General features: G+C 46.1%; 1 protein-coding gene and 1 pseudogene across 1 annotated transcript; one reads left to right on the top strand and one right to left on the bottom strand.

The window, feature by feature from the left end:
* The first annotated feature begins 3,092 nt into the window (after nt 1–3,092).
* LOC136507066 (uncharacterized) lies at nt 3,093–5,848 on the top strand (annotated as a pseudogene).
* Nucleotides 5,849–7,237: 1,389 nt separating this feature from the next.
* Nucleotides 7,238–8,652, bottom strand: LOC136507067 (ATP-citrate synthase alpha chain protein 3-like). Its single transcript, XM_066501909.1, has 4 exons — nt 8,042–8,652; nt 7,671–7,913; nt 7,488–7,518; nt 7,238–7,371 (listed from the first exon to the last, which is right to left on the bottom strand). Exons 1-4 carry the CDS (start codon nt 8,159–8,161, stop codon nt 7,238–7,240), a joined length of 528 nt encoding a protein of 175 aa, XP_066358006.1. The 5' UTR covers nt 8,162–8,652.
* Nucleotides 8,653–17,901: the final 9,249 nt, after the last annotated feature.

The following is a 17,901-nucleotide window of genomic DNA, read 5'->3' on the forward strand; positions in this document are numbered from 1 at the left end:
GTTTTCTGCCCCTCCATGCCTCGTATGGAGTTATGTCACTTCTCTTGGTGATAACTCTATTGAGCACAAAATTTACAGTCAAGATTGCTTCCCCCCACCACATCTTTGGCATACCGGCACTCTCTAATAAGGCGTTCACCAAATCTGTAAGTGACCGGTTTTTCCTCTCAGCTACACCATTTGATTGTGGTGAATAGGGTGGTGTAAATTCATGGATAATCCCATGCTCAGAACATAAATTAGAAAAATCATTAGAGATATACTCTCCTCCCCGATCATCTCTAAGTCTCTTAATCTTCTTTTCTAACTGGTTCTCAACCTCTGCCTTATATATTCTAAAATAGTCCAGCGCTTCATCCTTAGACTTCAGCAAGTAAACATAACAGTAACGTGTTGCATCATCAATGAAAGTAAGAAAATATTTTTTTCCTCCTTTAGTCAAAACACCATTCATCTCACATAAATCAGAATGGATCAAATCTAGTGGTGCTAGATTGTTCTCAGACTCTAATGCCTTAAAAGGTTTTCGAGGTTGTTTTGCTTGCACACAAGTTTGGCACTTAGAATTCTTGACTATATCACTTTTAGGAATTAACTCAGATCTGGACATTCTAGCAATTGTATCAAAACCAACATGACAGAACCTCGAATGCCATACATCAGCATAATTTTTATTCAAACCAGTAGTAATATTCAAACTATAACAAGAATCCATAGTACTTAGGCGGAACAAGCCTCCGCTGTCATAGCCTTTTCCTATAAAAGCCCCAAATTTAGACACTACAACTTTATTCGACTCGAATACTAGCTTATAACCACTCCTACACAGGAGAGACCCACTCAGCAGGTTCTTGTTTATCGCAGGTGCGTGCTGGACATTCTTCAATTGGATGGTTTTCCCTGAAGTGAGCTTCAGATCTACCGTACCAACACCAAGAACAGAAGCACGCGTTCCGTTTCCCATTAGGACGCTGGAAGTCCCTGCTGCCTGATACGAAGAAAACAAGGAAGCATCAGAACACACGTGAACATTTGCACCAGTATCAACCCACCAGTCGATAGACTGAAATGCATAATAAACAACAGGAGATTTACCGTACCCTCCTGAAGTCGAGGCCTCGCCAATGGTCACATTAGTGAACTTTTTGCTCAGTTCGGTGGTCCTGTCCTTGCGATCAGGACAATCCTTGGCAAAGTGACTAGGATTACCGCACACAAAACAGGTGAGATTCTTCAGATCCTTCTTCTCTGTTTTCTTCTCTGTTTTCTTCTTTTTAAAGCTAGTAACCTTATTCGCCTTGGGACCCTTCTTCTTGTTAAATTGTTTCTTGTTTTGAACAAAATTGGCACTGTTCTGCACGTTCTTCACCTGCACATCTTTTGCCCTTGCCTTCTCTTCCACATCAAGAGCTGCAATGAGATCTTCAATAGAAATCTCTTCTCTTTTGTGCTTCAGAGCTATAGTAAAATCACGCCACTCTGCAGGAAGTTTAGCAACAATCGCTGCTGCAACAAACTTTGGAGGTAAAGCACATCCCAAATGTGCAATCTCGCCAACCAGAAGCTAGAGGTCGTGTGCTTAACTTACAATTGATTTAGCACTGTCCATGCTGAAATCAAAGAACTTTTCGCATACATACAGCCAGCGACCGGCTTCGGCTTCTGCATATTTTTGCTCCAAATCCTCCCACAGCATGGTGGCCGATGAGTAATTCATATACACATCATAGAGTTGATCCGCCAGAATGGTGAGGATGTAGCCCAATGCGGTGTTATTCGCATTCTCAAACTGCATGGTCTGTTCCTCTGTGATGGGAAACACAGGGTATATCACCCACCACAGCCCCAATGATATGAGCCAAAACTTGGCCCTTGTCTGCCTTCTGCGGAAGTTCTCACCTCCAAACCTCTCAGGTTTCATGGCATCAGATGCATTATTTACCATTGCTAGATCACAGAAATAGGCACAATCAGGTTTTTGGAATGTTGGAAATATGTGCCTAAAATACATTCCAGATTTTGTTTGGAGGAAAGACTCATAGATAAAAAATGATGCAAGCATATAACACAAGTAAACAGGCAACATACTGACTAGAACTGGATTGCGCAAGGAAATTACTCAATGATCCCGCGCAGAATGTAGTCGAATGTGTTGAAGTAGATGTTGCAGATCACCAAGCGATCGCGTGTAGACGCTGCCCAAAAACCTGATTGCCGCCCCGTGCAGGAGTCTCGCGGCAGTGGTTTCGGAGATCCCGCTCTCTTCAAGTCCGGTGCACGCCGAACTCAAAGGTCGACGAGGCGCAGCAGCGAGAAGCTCAGCACAGCGAGTGGGAAGGTGAGCGTGTGAATGCGTACCCTTCAACCAGGACGTCTCCTGATTTTATAGGCCTTCATAGTGCATCAATTCCCCTCATCAAGCAGTAAAAACTGCCCAATTTAATGACAGAAAATGCTGCAATCAAATAGCAGAAACTGACACACCTTATTACTGTTTAAAATGGCAGTTTCAATCACATTGAAGCGCCAGTACGCTCAGCATAAAAAATGGAAACTGCACAAATAATAGCTTGTTGTACACGTACGCGTCGCGCTCGTCGCAAGTCACAAGTCACGTGATTTTTCACGCGAAAAATGCGCGCGAGCTGCGCGTGCGTGTAGCAACAGTCTCATTCTCTCTCATTTTCACCTATTTTGCATAGAGAGGAGACTCCCATATTTAAGCAAGACAACATCTCCTTGAATTAGCAATATAGGACTATAGGTTGTGCATGCTTTGGAATTTTTCAAATTAGGCCAAACATGAGCCTAAATCCAACAACCCCCCACCAATTCCAAAGCTGTTGTACTGAACATTCTTTATATATACCAGATTTTCAGTATAAGTCCCGTACGGGTTGAACTTACACCTAGATCAACCAGGTCCATCTTTCAGCAGCTTGTGAATGGACTAAGCCTTGAATTCATAGCTTTTTGCTGTCAGATTTCTCTTGAAGATTCAACTGGTATTGGAGGATGAGGAGGACGGCGTGGAGAGGAGAGGAAAGGCGAGGCGGAGAGAAGAAGCAACAGTGACGGTGGAAGCCATAGCCATGGGGATGGTGCGGCGGTGCCGTGGTGGGGCGTCTGCTTTACATCGGCGGCGAGCAATAGGAGCAGCGGGGCGGGCGTGCGGAGCAGCAGCAGGAGTGGCGAGGCGGACGGTAGAGTGGGAGATGGATGGGTGATGAATTGACGGGATATTAAACAAAGGTTGTGTTAGTTGGGCTAGAGTAGATAGACGAGAATTAAAATTGATATGGCCCCACGCCCCGCGTCAGTCCAATATCTAATAAAGAGTCGGACGCTCCAATCAAAGCGTTACCGTTAGAATATATAGCACTTTTGTACGATACCGAGTCTCCGTTACTCAAGTTTGAGCACCTGGCCTTGTAGTTGCACCAATCTGTAAGTAATACTTATAACCCGCTATTTGATAACTGAACTATACTACTATGATTCCACTTCCGGACCTAACATACATCAACTTTCTGACCATGTCTGCTACTGAGCTTCCTTTTTAGCAGTGGTTGTGGACTTGTGGTATATGGGCATCAGAAGACCATCTCTATTCTAACTAAAAGGGAAGCATCCGGACTATCATGAAACAGTACTTGATAAACAAGAGAATAAGACCATCTCAACACCATAAAACCAGTTGAATAGATTGGAGCTCCACGCTATTCTGAACCAGAAATGGCATAACAAAAGATTATCGCAGGCGCGCACACACAGTAACGGGAACAAAAACAATGTGGTCTGCTTGTCTCAGCATCTTACTATAAACATTTTTTAGGGGCTCAGTGGGGGAATTCCCCCACCTATTTTTTTATTAAAATTGGTGGAACAGAAGTACAAGTGCACAAGATGTGCATACAAGGAGCTTGCAAAGCTCAAAAAGAAAAAAAGAAAAAAAGGTAGAAAACTCCAAGGCAGATTCTCCAGCCAAGTATTTAGGCAACCTGCAAGGTTGGGTTTTGCCTTGACACAAACCAAGCCAATTTCTTTCTTGAAGTCCTCTTTCCATTTATCAATGTAGTAGGGTATAGCATCAAACATCAGCCGATTTCTTTAAGTCGAAATGATCCAGCAGGCGGTGATGAGAATTTCTCTGAAGTAGCTTGAGCCGGAAACTGTCCTAGCTTCTATGATCATATCCAGTGGTGGTAAATCAAAGTTCCACTGTATACCTGTATACCCATGTAGTTCCAGCAAGCAGTACTGAAGGTGAAGGGACTTGTCCAGAGATTACTATAAACATTACTATAAAGATTCAGCAGTACTGAAGGCCGAACTTTAATCAGCTGCGTGGTCCATTGCTTGCAAAATGTGTGAAGAGACGAAATTGTGAAGAGATTTCAATGAAAGAAAGAGTTAGCAAAGCCTTTTTTGGAATACATAGATGCACGGTGGGATAAGCACTTTGATAAGAATCTCCATGCTTCTGGATTTTGGTTTAATCCTAATAACCAGTACAATATTGAACTAAGAGCGAAGTACAACTTCACTACTTCTGGAGTTCTTGATGTCATAGAGAGATATGCTGGCAAAGATATTGCCCTTAGAAGTGCTTTGACGAAAGAAATGAAGATTTTTAGGAATGGAGAAGGTGATTTTGGGCGTTCAACTGCTATAAATGATTGCTCGGGCATGCTTGCTGGTAACTTCACTACTTCTAGATTGTTGTTTTTTACTTTTCCGGTTCATTTCAACATCACTAACTTCTATTTTGTCACATAGATGAGTGGTGGCAAACTTATGGCTGCAGCGCACCAAATTTACAGAAGCTTGCCCTGCGTGTGTTGGGCCAAACTTGTAGTGCTTCTGGATGTGAGAGGAGCTGGAGCTACTTTGAGCATGTGCACTCCAAAAAAAGAAACAGATTAGAGCATCAAAGGCTAAATGATATATTGTGTATGTTCATTGTAACCTGAGACTGCGTCAAAGGTACCCCTTCTAGCTGCTAGCTGCTAGCATGTTTTCTTGTTTGAAGTTGCTGGCCCAACAAATGGTAGAGCTAAGCTGGTTCCCCTCACTAGAATATATATTCTCTGCTTGTTGGAGAGTTTGCCATATAAGAACTGTATATTCTACAGCTGCTGTTCACTTGGATCCCTTTGAACTTTAATTGCAGAGTTGAAGAATACATGTTTTGCAGAATGGATTAATGTCTGTGCTTTATTCCACATCTTTCCTGGACTAGACATATAGTTTATTGTTAAGTTTTTATCTGGTTACCATATCTTTCATTTGTATCCAATAGTCTAACTTTGTTGTTATTTTAGGAAACATATCAGATCGCTGTAGTGCAAACTTTAAACTATTTGATAAATAATATATTGTCTTCTTGTTTGAACTATTTGAACATTAGGTCCAAATTCCGTACTAGAAATTATGACCCAATAAGTTTGGAAGAAATTGGAAAGGGAAATGAAGCTTGGATCTTAGAAGACAATCCACCTCGCCTTAACTCTGAAGAGCTGAATGCCTTTCGCAGTGAGCTGTCCGCACTGAGTATACAATGCAGTGATGGTAATGTCTCTTGTCAATTGTGAAATCAGTTCAACATACATACAAATTTTTGCTTATTTAACATCATATCTATATTGATAAAAAAAATTCAGAATTGGCGCTAGACTTGGATGTTGTTAAGGCTGATACCATGGAAGAAAGTGATGAGATTATGGACAATCGGAACCATGAAAGGGAGGAAGATCTATTTGATTACGATGGTATTTCATTTGATGTTGGTGGACCAAGTTGTGATGCTGCACCTGAAGATGAATGGGATCCCTTGAATTTTTATTGAGTACCATCTACCATGTGTTGTGTCTGTGACTTTGTATCTTTTTAGCATGAACTTGTTTGGAACTTTTAGCATGTCAGTATGTTATCACACACTTGATATCACTACTGGATTCAAGTTCTTTGCCGAGTGCCTGAGGCACTCGGCAAAAGCCAAATTGCACTCGGCAAAGCCTTTGCCGAGTGCGGCACTTGGTAAAGAACACACGACAAAAAATTTATCGGCAAAGCCCTCTTTGCCGAGTGTCTTTTATCGGGCACTCGACAAAGGCTTTGCCGAGTGCCCCGGTGACACTCGGCAAAGAAAAGCGACCATTACGGCGCCGGTTCCGTTGACGGTCACTTTGCCGAGTGCCAACCCTGCAGGCACTCGGCAAAGATTTTTTATTTTTTTAAAAAAAATTTCTTTGTCGAGTGTCAACCCTTCAGGCACTCGGCAAAGATTTTTTATTTTTTTTAAAAAATTCTTTGCCGAGTGCCAACCCTTCAGGCACTCGGCAAAGATTTTTTAATTTTTTTTAAAAAATTTCTTTGCCGAGTGCCCTCTGCCCGGCACTCGGCAAAGTTTGATTTTTTTTAATTTCTTTGCCAAGTGCTCGCTGCCCGGCACTCGGCAAAGATTTTTTTTTAATTTTTTTTAAAATTTCTTTGCCGAGTGCCCTCTGGCTGGCACTCGGCAAAGTTTGAATTTTTTTTAAATTTCTTTGCCGAGTGCTCTCTTCCCTGCACTCGGCAAAGTTTAATTTTTTAAAAAAAAATCTTTTGCCGAGTGTCCTGGTTAGAGCACTCGGCAAAGATTTTTTTATTATTTTTTTAAAATTTCTTTGCCGAGTGCCCTCTGTCCAGCACTCGGCAAAGTTGAATTTTTTTTAAAAAAAATTATTTGCTGAGTGCCATGGTCACATCACTCGGCAAAGCTGGAAAACTGGTTTTCTGGGCGCCCATTTTCCAGCTTTGCCTAGTGCTGTGACCATGGCACTCGGCAAATGAGTCCTTTGCCGAGTGCAACACTCGGCAAAGTGACCCAAAATGGCAATTTTTAATTTTTTTTATATTCCATCATGCCAAATAAATTCATACAAACATATATCACATATATATCTCATCCATCACATATATATCTTATCCATCCACACATATCACATCCATCACAATATATATCACATATATAATAATAAGTGCTCAAGTCCATCCAAATAAATCTACAAGTCCATCAAAGCCCATAAGTGCATCACAAGTATATCACAAGTCAATCACTAAGTGAACAACAAATGAAAAAAAATACAACGTGCACTCATTATGATTAGCAATACAGTAGAAAAACCTATATTTTTCACATAAATATGGCTGGTATGACTAATATGAAGGAAGCAACTGGGATCTGTGAGGTACATCAAAAGCCTGAATCATACTTATTAAAGTTCTTGAAAGCAGCTGTGTCATCTAGTTCTCCTCTCATATCCAGAGGATACGGTTCACCATTTACCAAGGTAAATGGGTTCATCTCAAGAAATGAGAAATCCAAGTCTGCAAAAGAACCAAAGAGCATCACACGTTGAGTGTTGAAACCGGAAAAGCAACAACTACAAACTGTCTGCCTTTGAAAAGCAAGGGTGAGGTACCTTAAAAAACAGAAAATACACCTCTAATGAAATCACCTATTTTTGTGCGGACCTGAAATTCAAGCACGGATCATCAATGAGAATCAACTGAGAATTGATGGTTAATCAAGAATCTGAGAATGACCAGCAGCAACGAGTTCCAAGCCTTACTGGGAACAAAACAAATGGTATAATAAATAAACAAGTAACAGTGCAATAGCTGACCTCCAATGGCAGGGTGGCGATCAATGGAGCACATGCGTCAGGTGTCATTTGCTTCTCTGTGGGAAGAAAGATAGTCTTAACCTTGTCCCAGTTCTCCTCGATCTCAAAACCTCCACACTCTGAGAAACTAATGGTGCTGCCAAGCCTTTCTGATACAATCGAAAGGTAATACTCTTGGTCATGCGGCACAAATGGCTCAACTATGAAGGTTGTAATTGGAGCTTTGCAGCCACCCATCTCGACCTAGATACATGAGCAAATTCAGTCATACAGATTATAAATAGCTTTAACGATCAGGTTTGTGCTGGTAAAAGCATATGGCAAGATGACCTTCAAAAAAAAGCATGGCAAGATGCTAGTCATGACAGTACCTTAACTCCCAACCGCTCCTTGACAAATTGGCGAACTTGGGCAAGATCTAGGTTGAGGGCCACAAGTCCACTCTTCCCACGTTTCCCAAAGAGCATGTCAGGTTTCACAACCAACGTCATAGATGAGAGCCATGGCTCCTGGTTTGCAAGCTCAGTGAAATCCGTTGACTGTGTGACCTGTGATTAAGCATTCTGAAAATTCAATCAACTGGTCTTGAGGAATATGTAAAAAACAGGGATGCTATAGTGAATGAAAGAAGATAACTAATATAGAACATCAGAACCTGAAGAACCTCCCTTGAGAGTAATCAAACTCGATCTGTGTAACTGTATTTCTACAACCAATAAACCCAGCTAATGCAAAACACTAAGCAAGTGCACCTTCAAAGAGAACCCAAGTAAAATGAACCGGTTGTTTCCTATCTGGTGAATGGCAACTAAAAACGAAGACAATCTGTTGGTGTTACCTAGATGATCTACTGGTTTTTGACACAGACCCAGTTTATCAGAGTAAAATTCCCCTAAACCAAACTATATAACTGCTACTTGAAAATTCTGGTTTCTATGGAGGTTGAGATTTCAATGACCACAGCCATAGACCTTGCAAATCCATTCTATGGAGCGAGCTAACTCCGGCAGACCGGCACCCGATCCTGTTCCTACGGTGACCGCGCGCAAGATGGTGGGTGCTGATTATGATTATCCAAGACATGGAGATTCATTTGGATAGAACAGGAAAAGCAGGAGCCGTCACTGCCAACCTAATAAAATCAGGACTCGTCACTCTGATCCAGCATTTCAATTTGTGCAGCTTGTGCTTTTGAAAAAGCTTACCCCAAATAACACTAAATAAATCCACATGATGCTCTTTTCACCAAGTCACAGCCAGCCAGCCGACAAACAACTATAGCGTCAATACGAAACTAGCTTAGCTCTGTCCTAGCTTGCACCATTTGAGCTTCAAGTACTCTACATGTATCAGGTATACCAATAAATCATACTGCAAGAGCAAGCAAAGCGACAAGGTACAAGCATACTAAATTCCCCCTCCAACATTGCATCTCGACTCAACACACAAGGTAGAACTAATCAATCTGAACTATCTTAGAAAACTAAGTACAGTCAGTTCAATTCCCCCCTTTTCATCATCCATGTTTCTGATCTAAAAAATACAATAAAATCATTTCATGTATTTTATGATTTTATCATGGCTGATAGGAACTGAAAAACAAAAATCAGAATTTGGTACTGCACCGAAGGTAGGAGAACTAAGGCTCCTTGTTCAGCACAAACAGATATGCTGCTGGATGGTAAAGCTAGCCCTGACCTGACGACGCTATGCAGTAATGAACTTTTGATTTGACAGTCAAAATTAGCAGGGCCATATGCATCAGCAATTCAACATGCTATTTTAATTCGTTTCGATCCAATCAGCTGATATATGCATCAAACTAACTACATTTTATGCTATCAAAGAACCGCATTAATAAGCAATGCCCTGGTGTTGATATTTATGGTACTAGCTAGCAATCCAACAGGCATTGGAACTCTATAGGGTCCGAGTCCTCAAGCAGAAGGCCACTCACCTTGATGGAGGAGGATGATCCGAAGCTGAAGGCGCTCGCTGCCGTCTTGTAGCCCAGCTCCACGGTCTTGCGTGCTCGCGGTGGAGTCTCGCCGAGTGCTCGAGTCGCCGTCTGCCCGTCTCAGTGGCTTGGCCTCTCTGCTCCTGCCTCCTGCTCCGTCCTGCTGGCTGCTAGCTGCTTGCTGCGTTGCGGTGAATGAACTGGCCGCTGGCACGGGCGCGCGGGCGCGGGCGAGTGGGCGCGCGGGCAGCGGCGGGCGCAGCGCGGGCGCGCGGGCGGCCGGACGGCGTGGGTGCGGCGCACGGCGCGGGGGCGGGGGCGGGGGCGGGGGCGGGCCGGCGTGGGCGCGGTGGCTGGCTGCGGCTGTCTGCTTGACTGCCCGGCCGGCCGAAAGCGTTTTAGTCCCAATGGCTCCTTTGCCGAGTGCCGGATCAGAGAGGCACTCGGCAAAGATTCAATTTTTATTTTAAAAAAATTATTTGTCGAGTGTCCTAGATCTGGCTCTCGGCAAAGATTTAATTTTTTTTTGAATTTCTTTGTCGAGTGTCCCACATCTCGCACTTGGCAAAGTTTTTTTTTTTAAATACTTTGTCGAGTGTTCCTGACACGGCACTCGGCAAAGATTTAAATTTTTTTTTAAAATGTCTTTGTCGAATGCCTCTATGCAGGCACTCAGCAAAGAAGAAATTTTTTTAAAAAAAATCAAAACCCTCTTTGCCGAGTGCCTTATTCTTGGCACTCGGCAAATACCCCCTTTGCCGAGTGCCCTGCCCCGGCACTCGGTAAAGTTTTTTTTTTGCCTCCAAATTTTTTGTACAGCCCTTTTAAAGCACCAGGAACTCCTAGTTAGAATTTGGGTATTTTTTATGGCTTTTTGATATATTTAGTTACTTTATTTTGTTTACTTGAATTTTTTCAAAAAATATAAATTTGAACTGCACGTGGTACGAATAATGGAATTTAATGATTCAAAAAATGATAGTAATGTTACTGAGTGTAGTGTGAGGCCGTATCCAGGAACGGACCTGAAATTTCGGACATCTTGTTCACGAAACATGACCGCGAACTTACGTGCGAAGTGTTTTTAAATTCTATAAAAAACAAACGAAGTCCGAAAATCATGAAACTTGTTGAGATGTCGTTATATCATATGTGGAGGCTATGATAAAAATTTTAGAAGATTTCGTGCACGTTGTCACGTACGATGCTTACAAACTAGGACATCTCCGCATGTGATATCAGACATCTCTACATGTGATGTCCTGGTTTGTAAGCATCGTACGTGACAACGTGTACGAAATCTTCTAAAATTTTTATCATAGCCTCCACATATGATATCACGACATCTCAACAAGTTTCATGATTTTCGGACTTCGTTTGCTTTTTATAGAATTTAAAAACACTTCGCACGCAAGTTCGTGGTCATGTTTCGTGAACAAGATGTCCGAAATTTCAGGTCCGTTCCTGGATACGGCCTCACACTGCACTCAGTAACATTACTATCATTTTTTGAAACATTAAATTCCATTATTCGTACCACGTGCAGTTCAAAATTATATTTTTTGAAAAAAATTCAAGTAAACGAAATAAAGTATCTAAATATATCAAAAAGCCATAAAAAATACCCAAATTCTAACTAGGAGTTCCTGGTGCTTTAAAAGGGCTGCACAAAAATTTGGAGGCAAAAAAAAAACTTTGCTGAGTGCCGGGGCATGGCACTCGGCAAAGGGGTCTTTGTCGAGTGCCAAGAATAAGGCACTCGGCAAAGAGGGTTTTGATTTTTTTTTTAAATTTTCTTCTTTGCCGAGTGCTGCACAGGGGCACTCGGCAAAGACATTTTAAAAAAAAAAATAAATCTTTGCCGAGTGTCATTTCAGGGGCACTCGGTAAAGTATTTTTTTAAAAAAACAACTTTGCCGAGTGCCAGATCTAGGACACTCGGCAAAGAAATTCCAAAAAAAAATTAAATCTTTGCCGAGTGCCAGATCTGGGACACTCGGCAAAGAATTTTTTTTAAAAAAAAAATTAAATCTTTGCTGAGTGCCTAACAGCAAGCACTCGGCAAAGAAGGCCATGGATGAACACCGTTACGCGGGCAGCCTATGCCGAGTGTCGCTCTTTTGCCGAGAGTCTGGCACTTGGCAAAGAAGTCCTTTGCCGAGTGCCCTTCTTTGCCGAGTACAATTCTTTGCCGAGTGCCCGATTTTTAACACTTGGCAAAGAATTTTGTATTCGGCAAAGTCTCTGTTGATGCTTGTTGAAATGAATCCTGGATGCCGATGCGGCGATGCCTACCGTGCGTGCTGGAGCTGCTGGACCAGACGTAAGAATCGCCCCTCCCCCACCTGGTGCCGGTGCAAGACAGCAAGAGAGTCGTCGGAGTATGGCTCCGACGACCGCCGGCCTTCTAGCGTTTCATTCAAATAGACAAATGTACTATAGTTTAATTTGTATGGTTTAAACTTTAAACACGCGAGTGTGCTTTGAACTTTGAAGAGCAAGGTTTGTGAATGTGTGATAGGGGAGCATTTGTGCCGTACGTGATCGCGTGTATCATTTTGTAGCCTTGAGACCACAAGATTATTATGTCACACCTTGTCATGTCGAGTAAAGGACGGTTTGACTTGAACAAGTTAACATTATATTAGATCTGGGCGCTTAGCGTCGGATGGTGCAAATTCCCGCTAAATTGTTAATATGCGAATAAAAAAAACTGCACCTCACCATGCTTATCTGTACGCCTGCCCGCACGCCTGACACGCCTGCCCCGACGCCTAACCTGCCCCCATCCCCATCCGTTTGCCCCGCCCCATCGTGCCCCCGACTGCCAACCCCAGTGCATCACGCGCCACGTTCGCTGCCCACCGGCTCGCTGCGTCCCATTCCCCGGCGCCCCCTAACTCTCCGAACAGCAAGAAACACGTGCAACATGAAACACTTGAATGCAACATACGTCTAAAACAGATGAAACATTTAGAACACACACTTGCAACATATATGTGAAAACATATGCAACATCCAGATAGAACACTTGCAACTTGCAACATGAAAACACTTGCTGCAACATAAGACTGAAACAGAAGAAACATTTTGGAATGCAACATATACGTGAAAACATATGCAACATCCAAAACGATTGCAACATACGTCTGGAAACATATGAACATTTTAAACAAACTCTTGCAACATGCCTCTGACACACTTGCAACATATGCAACATGTACAACATCCCTCGATCTACTTTTGCAATATCCATATGAAACAAGTGCAACATACATCTGAAACACTTGAATATACATATGCAACATAGGTAGGGATGAAAACGGTACGGATATTTTCCGACCGTATTCGAAACCGAATGCGTTTAGAGGGGTTGAGACCTGTCCGTATCCGAGTCCGAATATCCAACATCCGATACCGTATCCGTATCCGAATACTCAAATCGCATATTTATGATGTCGATATCCAATCGTATCCTATCCAACATAGTTGACACTATCCGTATTCGAATCCGAATCCGGACAGAAATATGAAAACAAATGTAATATCGGTGATATCCGTCCGTATCCGATCCGTTTTCATCCATAAACATAGGAGAGGGGAAGGCTAGGCCGGTCGATTTCATTCGTTAGGGTCGGAGACGGCGGCGAGCGGCTGCGCGCGAGCACCAGCACCACCAATATCGGGGCTTAGCTCAATGGTGACTGTGGGGGAGGAGCGTCAAGGACACCGTGGTGGGGGAGGTCGGTCGTCGCGGTGAGAGAGGGCGCCGCCGGGGGTGGGGAGGACGCCGCGCCGGGGTGAGGGAGAGCCACCCACTCCCCTGCAACACCGTCGCACCACCTCTATGGATCTCGCTCGTGCTCCATGGATGTCACCGTGGCGGGGGACAGGGCCACCAGATCTGCGGCATTGGGAGCTCCCGGTGGGTGAGGACGCCGGGGTGGGGGGAGGGGCGCCGATGGGCTGGGGAAAGGAAGGGGTAGGGGAGGGCGCGCGCCGGGGTGGGCAAGTGAGTGAGAGAGAGAGAGAGGAGTATTCAGTGTTCCTCTCACCAGTCACCACCCATCGCTGCAACCTCACCCTGCCAAGTGTACCATGCCTCTATATGAGTCTTCCATTCCATGACTCCATGAGAAATCGCGAGCACAGGCCATCTAGCTGCAAAGACGAACCTATATCAAAGCAGTACTGGAAAGTTCAAATTAAACCCCCGAGACACCATGAAGTGAAGACACAGATATATGCAGCAAGCCAAGTTGCAGTATCACGGCATAATTTTCTCAGTTCTTTTTTTTTGTTTGTTTTCGATACAGACTTATAGAGACAACAGCATGACACTACTAGTCTGCTACACCAGAATCAAAAGAGAGGGTTAACAAGAACCAACCAACCAGTGGCGGATGCACGATGCGGGATAAGGGGGGCTAAAACAATGGAGATGTTGATTTGCATGAAGATTTAATGGTGAAATCAAGTTTTTGCTACAGTGATTAGGCTTGAAATCAAGACATTAGGGGGGCTGGAGCCCCCCAGCCCCCCCTTTGGATCCGCCACTGCAACCAACCTAATATTAAACATGTTACGTAATCTGATTCCAATATGTACTAGGTTTCGTTGCAACACACAAACATGTTTGCAATTCTATTCCTGATATTAAACCACGAAAAGCTGCCTGTCCTGGTCGGCAAACTACCAAGGCGACGACGGTGGCCCCAAAGCCAAGCGCTGAGCATCACAGCCCTAGGGTGGCGCTGTTGGCGACGAGGCGTCCCCTCCACCTCCGCAGCGGGCGCGCGAAGCCGTCGAGTCCGCCGCTTTTCCCGCTGCCCACCCAGCGAGTAAGCCAGACGGGTGCGAACGCTTCGCGACGCGGATCAAGAAGCCCATGGCGTCTGCGTTTCTGGCCTCCTCGCCGCTAGAGGAGGACCCGGAGTACACAGCTGCCTCCGAACGGTGCAGGAGCGCGGCGCGGACGGGGTGGGGCCACTCCATGGCGTCGCCGGACGCCGGTGGACACAATCATGTTCCACCTCCTGGAACTGGAGTTGCCCGCGGACGAGTCACGGCTGGGTCCCCTCTGACACCGGTGGAACCGGAAGCTCCACCTGGCGCAGGAGCTGCTGGCGGAGGTAGACCTACTGCTCGGCCTGGACGCACCGACGGCGACGATGGCGATGTCATCAGGAGGAGCAATGTTAACAACGGGGCTACCGCTGCTAGGGAAGGTGCGGAAAAGGGTCCGGAGCTTCCAGTTGGCGGACTGCCAGGTAGTGGACGACATCGACGCGCTGGTGCCTGGTGGCGGCGGACCCGGAGCCCTCCCAGACGACGACGCCGGAGGAGGAGCGCTCTGAGCCGCAGGAGCAGACGCCCGACGGCATCGGAAGAGGAGCGCACCGACGCCAGACGAGCACCAGAGGAGACCGACGAGCGTGGGGCCATGGGAGGTGAGAAGAAGGTAGTGTTATTTTTTAAGATAAAAATAAAACTAAGGGGTTAAATAAAAAATACATACCACCCCAGCTTGCCACGTCAGAAAAAAATATCACATGGCTAACATGGACCTACGATGTACCACTTAACAAGTTTAAGGGCCCCAATGCAATAAAACCTAGGTGGGGGACCCTGTCCCCTCCCGTCGACTAATAAAAACAACAAGTTTAAAGGCCCAGAAATGTATTTTTTAAGTTCATGCACCTACGTACAAGTTCGGGGCTCATGGTGCATTATATTTAACTCTAAAAATTACACTCTCACAAAAAAAAACACGGAGCCCTTTCGTCAAATCGTGAGAGCGCGCGCACACCCTTGAGAACACGTCGCCTTCGTTCCCCTCGCTGGATGACGGCCCCACGTTCGGTAGTTTCTCGCATGGCGCGCGCCCGTCAAATCGGTGAAAACGCGTTTTCGAAAGAGGGTTTTACCCATGTGCCATTATAAAAAGTGGTCGTTATCTACACGTCACTAAAAAGTTCAAGGGCACTCAGGTGCAATCGGTCGAAACTTTTTTTTGTCGCTCAAGGCATTCCATCCACATTCCGCCCAGTTTTCACCGTTTAGCTGCCCCGATATGTGGGCTCGGCCAGTGAAAATGTCTAAAATACCCCTCCTATCTTATCCTCTCCTTCCTCTTCTCCTTCACCCCATCCACTCACCCCGCCGTAGAGTCCTCCCGCGCGGCCACGCCCTAGCCGCTTCTCTCGCGCCATCCTCCGCCCGGCGGGGCCACGCCCCTACCCAGCACTAGCCTGCCCCGACCGCCTCCTCCCACGCCGCCCTTTGCCGACTGCTCCTCACTAGGCCACACCGCCGCCCCGCCACCGCTTACTCGCGCTGCGGCCCTGCTCGCTCAGGTTGTCGTCTGCAAACATCAGCGAGGAGCAAGGAGATGACAAAGCCAACGAGGAGCAGATGGAGAGTATGAACGTGGTAACTCCCCAGCCATAGCTGCCTGCTCACGCACCTCTGCCGCGCGGGCCACGCCCTCCTCGCGCACCGTCTCCAAAGCCCTGGGAAAAGCCTCCTCCGCTTGTGTACGTGGTCGGGGGGCCTATTCCATTCAGTCAATGGTACGAATCGTGATGCTGCTACGTTCCTCACTCTGTTATGTTGGGTTTAGGGTTTAGGGTTTAGGATTTAGGGTTTTGGGTTTTGGATTTAGGGTTTAGGGTTTAGGGATTAGGGTATTAGGGTTTAGGGTCTTATTAAATTTAATGGTTTAGTAAGCCGATTCGCAAGCGAGCACAAATCTTCATGCAGCTGGGACACTTCGACGGCCATGATGTGCCGTGCAGCCACACATACAAACAGTAAATCCACTCTCGCCCCGCCCCGGACGTCCCGTGCAGGTCGCAGCGTCGCAGCGCGTCGCCAACAGGTTCCTGCTCTGCCTCCGAGGCGTGGCGAGGGGGTGGCGATCTTCGGCGGGGCCCACTGTTCCTCCTCTGCCGCAGGAGAGACAACCCCGTCAGTGCAGCCGTGCAGGGCGTCGCCGTCAACCTGGCACGAGTGCCGGCTACATGTCCCTGGGAGCAACACACCCGGCGACCACGATGCCGAACGTCCCGACGGGCACCCCGCACGCTCTATGCATGGCACCCGAGCATCTGGTGCGCAGCGGCTTCGACGTCCCTTGCAGGGGCGGATCCAGAACGGGGCTGCGCCCCGGGCTGAGCTGGTGATTCACGTTCAAAATAGTTTGATCTTGCTTCCTAGACTTCCTTTTGTCTAGTTAAGATCATAGTTTTTTAGGCTAAACACCACATATGTTAAAGGGGTTACATGGACTTGCCCCGGGCTGCAGCCCGGGCAGCCCGGGCCCTGGATCCGCCCCTGGTCCCTTGCATAGCACACCGAGGTAAGCGCCTTAGGCGACGCTCGAACTCTGGGAAGACTGAGCGATATGCCGATATCGTCGGCGTCCATATGCCTCGCGACAACCGGCTAGGAACGCTAGCGGACGCGGACTTGCTGAGGCCTCAGAAGACGCTCGCGACGGCACCAGCTTGGTGGTGGATATGGTGCCGTTGCTGTCTGCGTCAAAGAAGCGGAAGGCGTGGCGCGGGTCCTCGACGGCGGCCGCGTCTCCCGCGACTGTGGCATTGAGCGCTGCGAGCTCGTCCACATGCTGATGAAGCCGCCGCCTCCGCGTTTTGCACAAGCGCATCCAATAGGTACTAATCAGCCCCTTTCTCCCTGCAGCTAGGGACACCGCCGACGCTGCTGTTGGCACTACGAACACCCTCTCAGATGCCCCAGCCACACCTCAAAATCCTCAATCTATGCACACGCACATAGAAAAAGTTCTAGTCTGGGCTCCTTTTGGCCTGCAACCGATGGTAGCCCTTGGATCTTAGTCGGATGGTAGATGGAGAGAGTAAAGTTACATCGTGACTTGCTTGAGCGCAAAGTCACTGAATCTGGATCCGCCGAGTGGTTCTTCCACGTCAACATACGGACACGAATACATAAACATAAAACAAGAGCACGAGCTAGTGTTGAATGGAAAAGATTTTTTCTGAACATGTCGATTGCATAATAACAAGATAAGCTAAAATCAAACATAGATATATAGAATAATCAAATCAGGCTAGTATTCTTGGCACCGTTGTCAACATTATTTCTCCTGCGCCCTGCCACATGCTGCTCACCTGCCAGCTGCTGTAGCAAAATGAGATGCGATAATTTGAGGTAGGAGCAGGGTTGCAGGGCACCCGTGCGCAGGCGCAGCAGATCAAAGGCTACCGCCACCCATCAAAGACTCGCGCCCTC

Source organism: Miscanthus floridulus, chromosome 15 (assembly GCF_019320115.1).
Source record: "Miscanthus floridulus cultivar M001 chromosome 15, ASM1932011v1, whole genome shotgun sequence".
Classification (NCBI taxonomy): domain Eukaryota; kingdom Viridiplantae; phylum Streptophyta; class Magnoliopsida; order Poales; family Poaceae; genus Miscanthus; species Miscanthus floridulus.

What these genes read in the sequence shown, in the direction of transcription:
- LOC136507067 (XM_066501909.1), bottom strand. Translation starts at nt 8,161, where the DNA reads ATGACGTTGGTTGTGAAACCTGACATGCTCTTTGGGAAACGTGGGAAG. An exon ending in AGGAGCGGTTGGGAGTTAAG is followed by an intron (nt 7,914 to 8,041) that starts GTACTGTCATGA and finishes TCATGTATCTAG; the next exon opens with GTCGAGATGGGTGGCTGCAA. An exon ending in TCGCCACCCTGCCATTGGAG is followed by an intron (nt 7,519 to 7,670) that starts GTCAGCTATTGC and finishes CTTGAATTTCAG; the next exon opens with GTCCGCACAAAAATAGGTGA.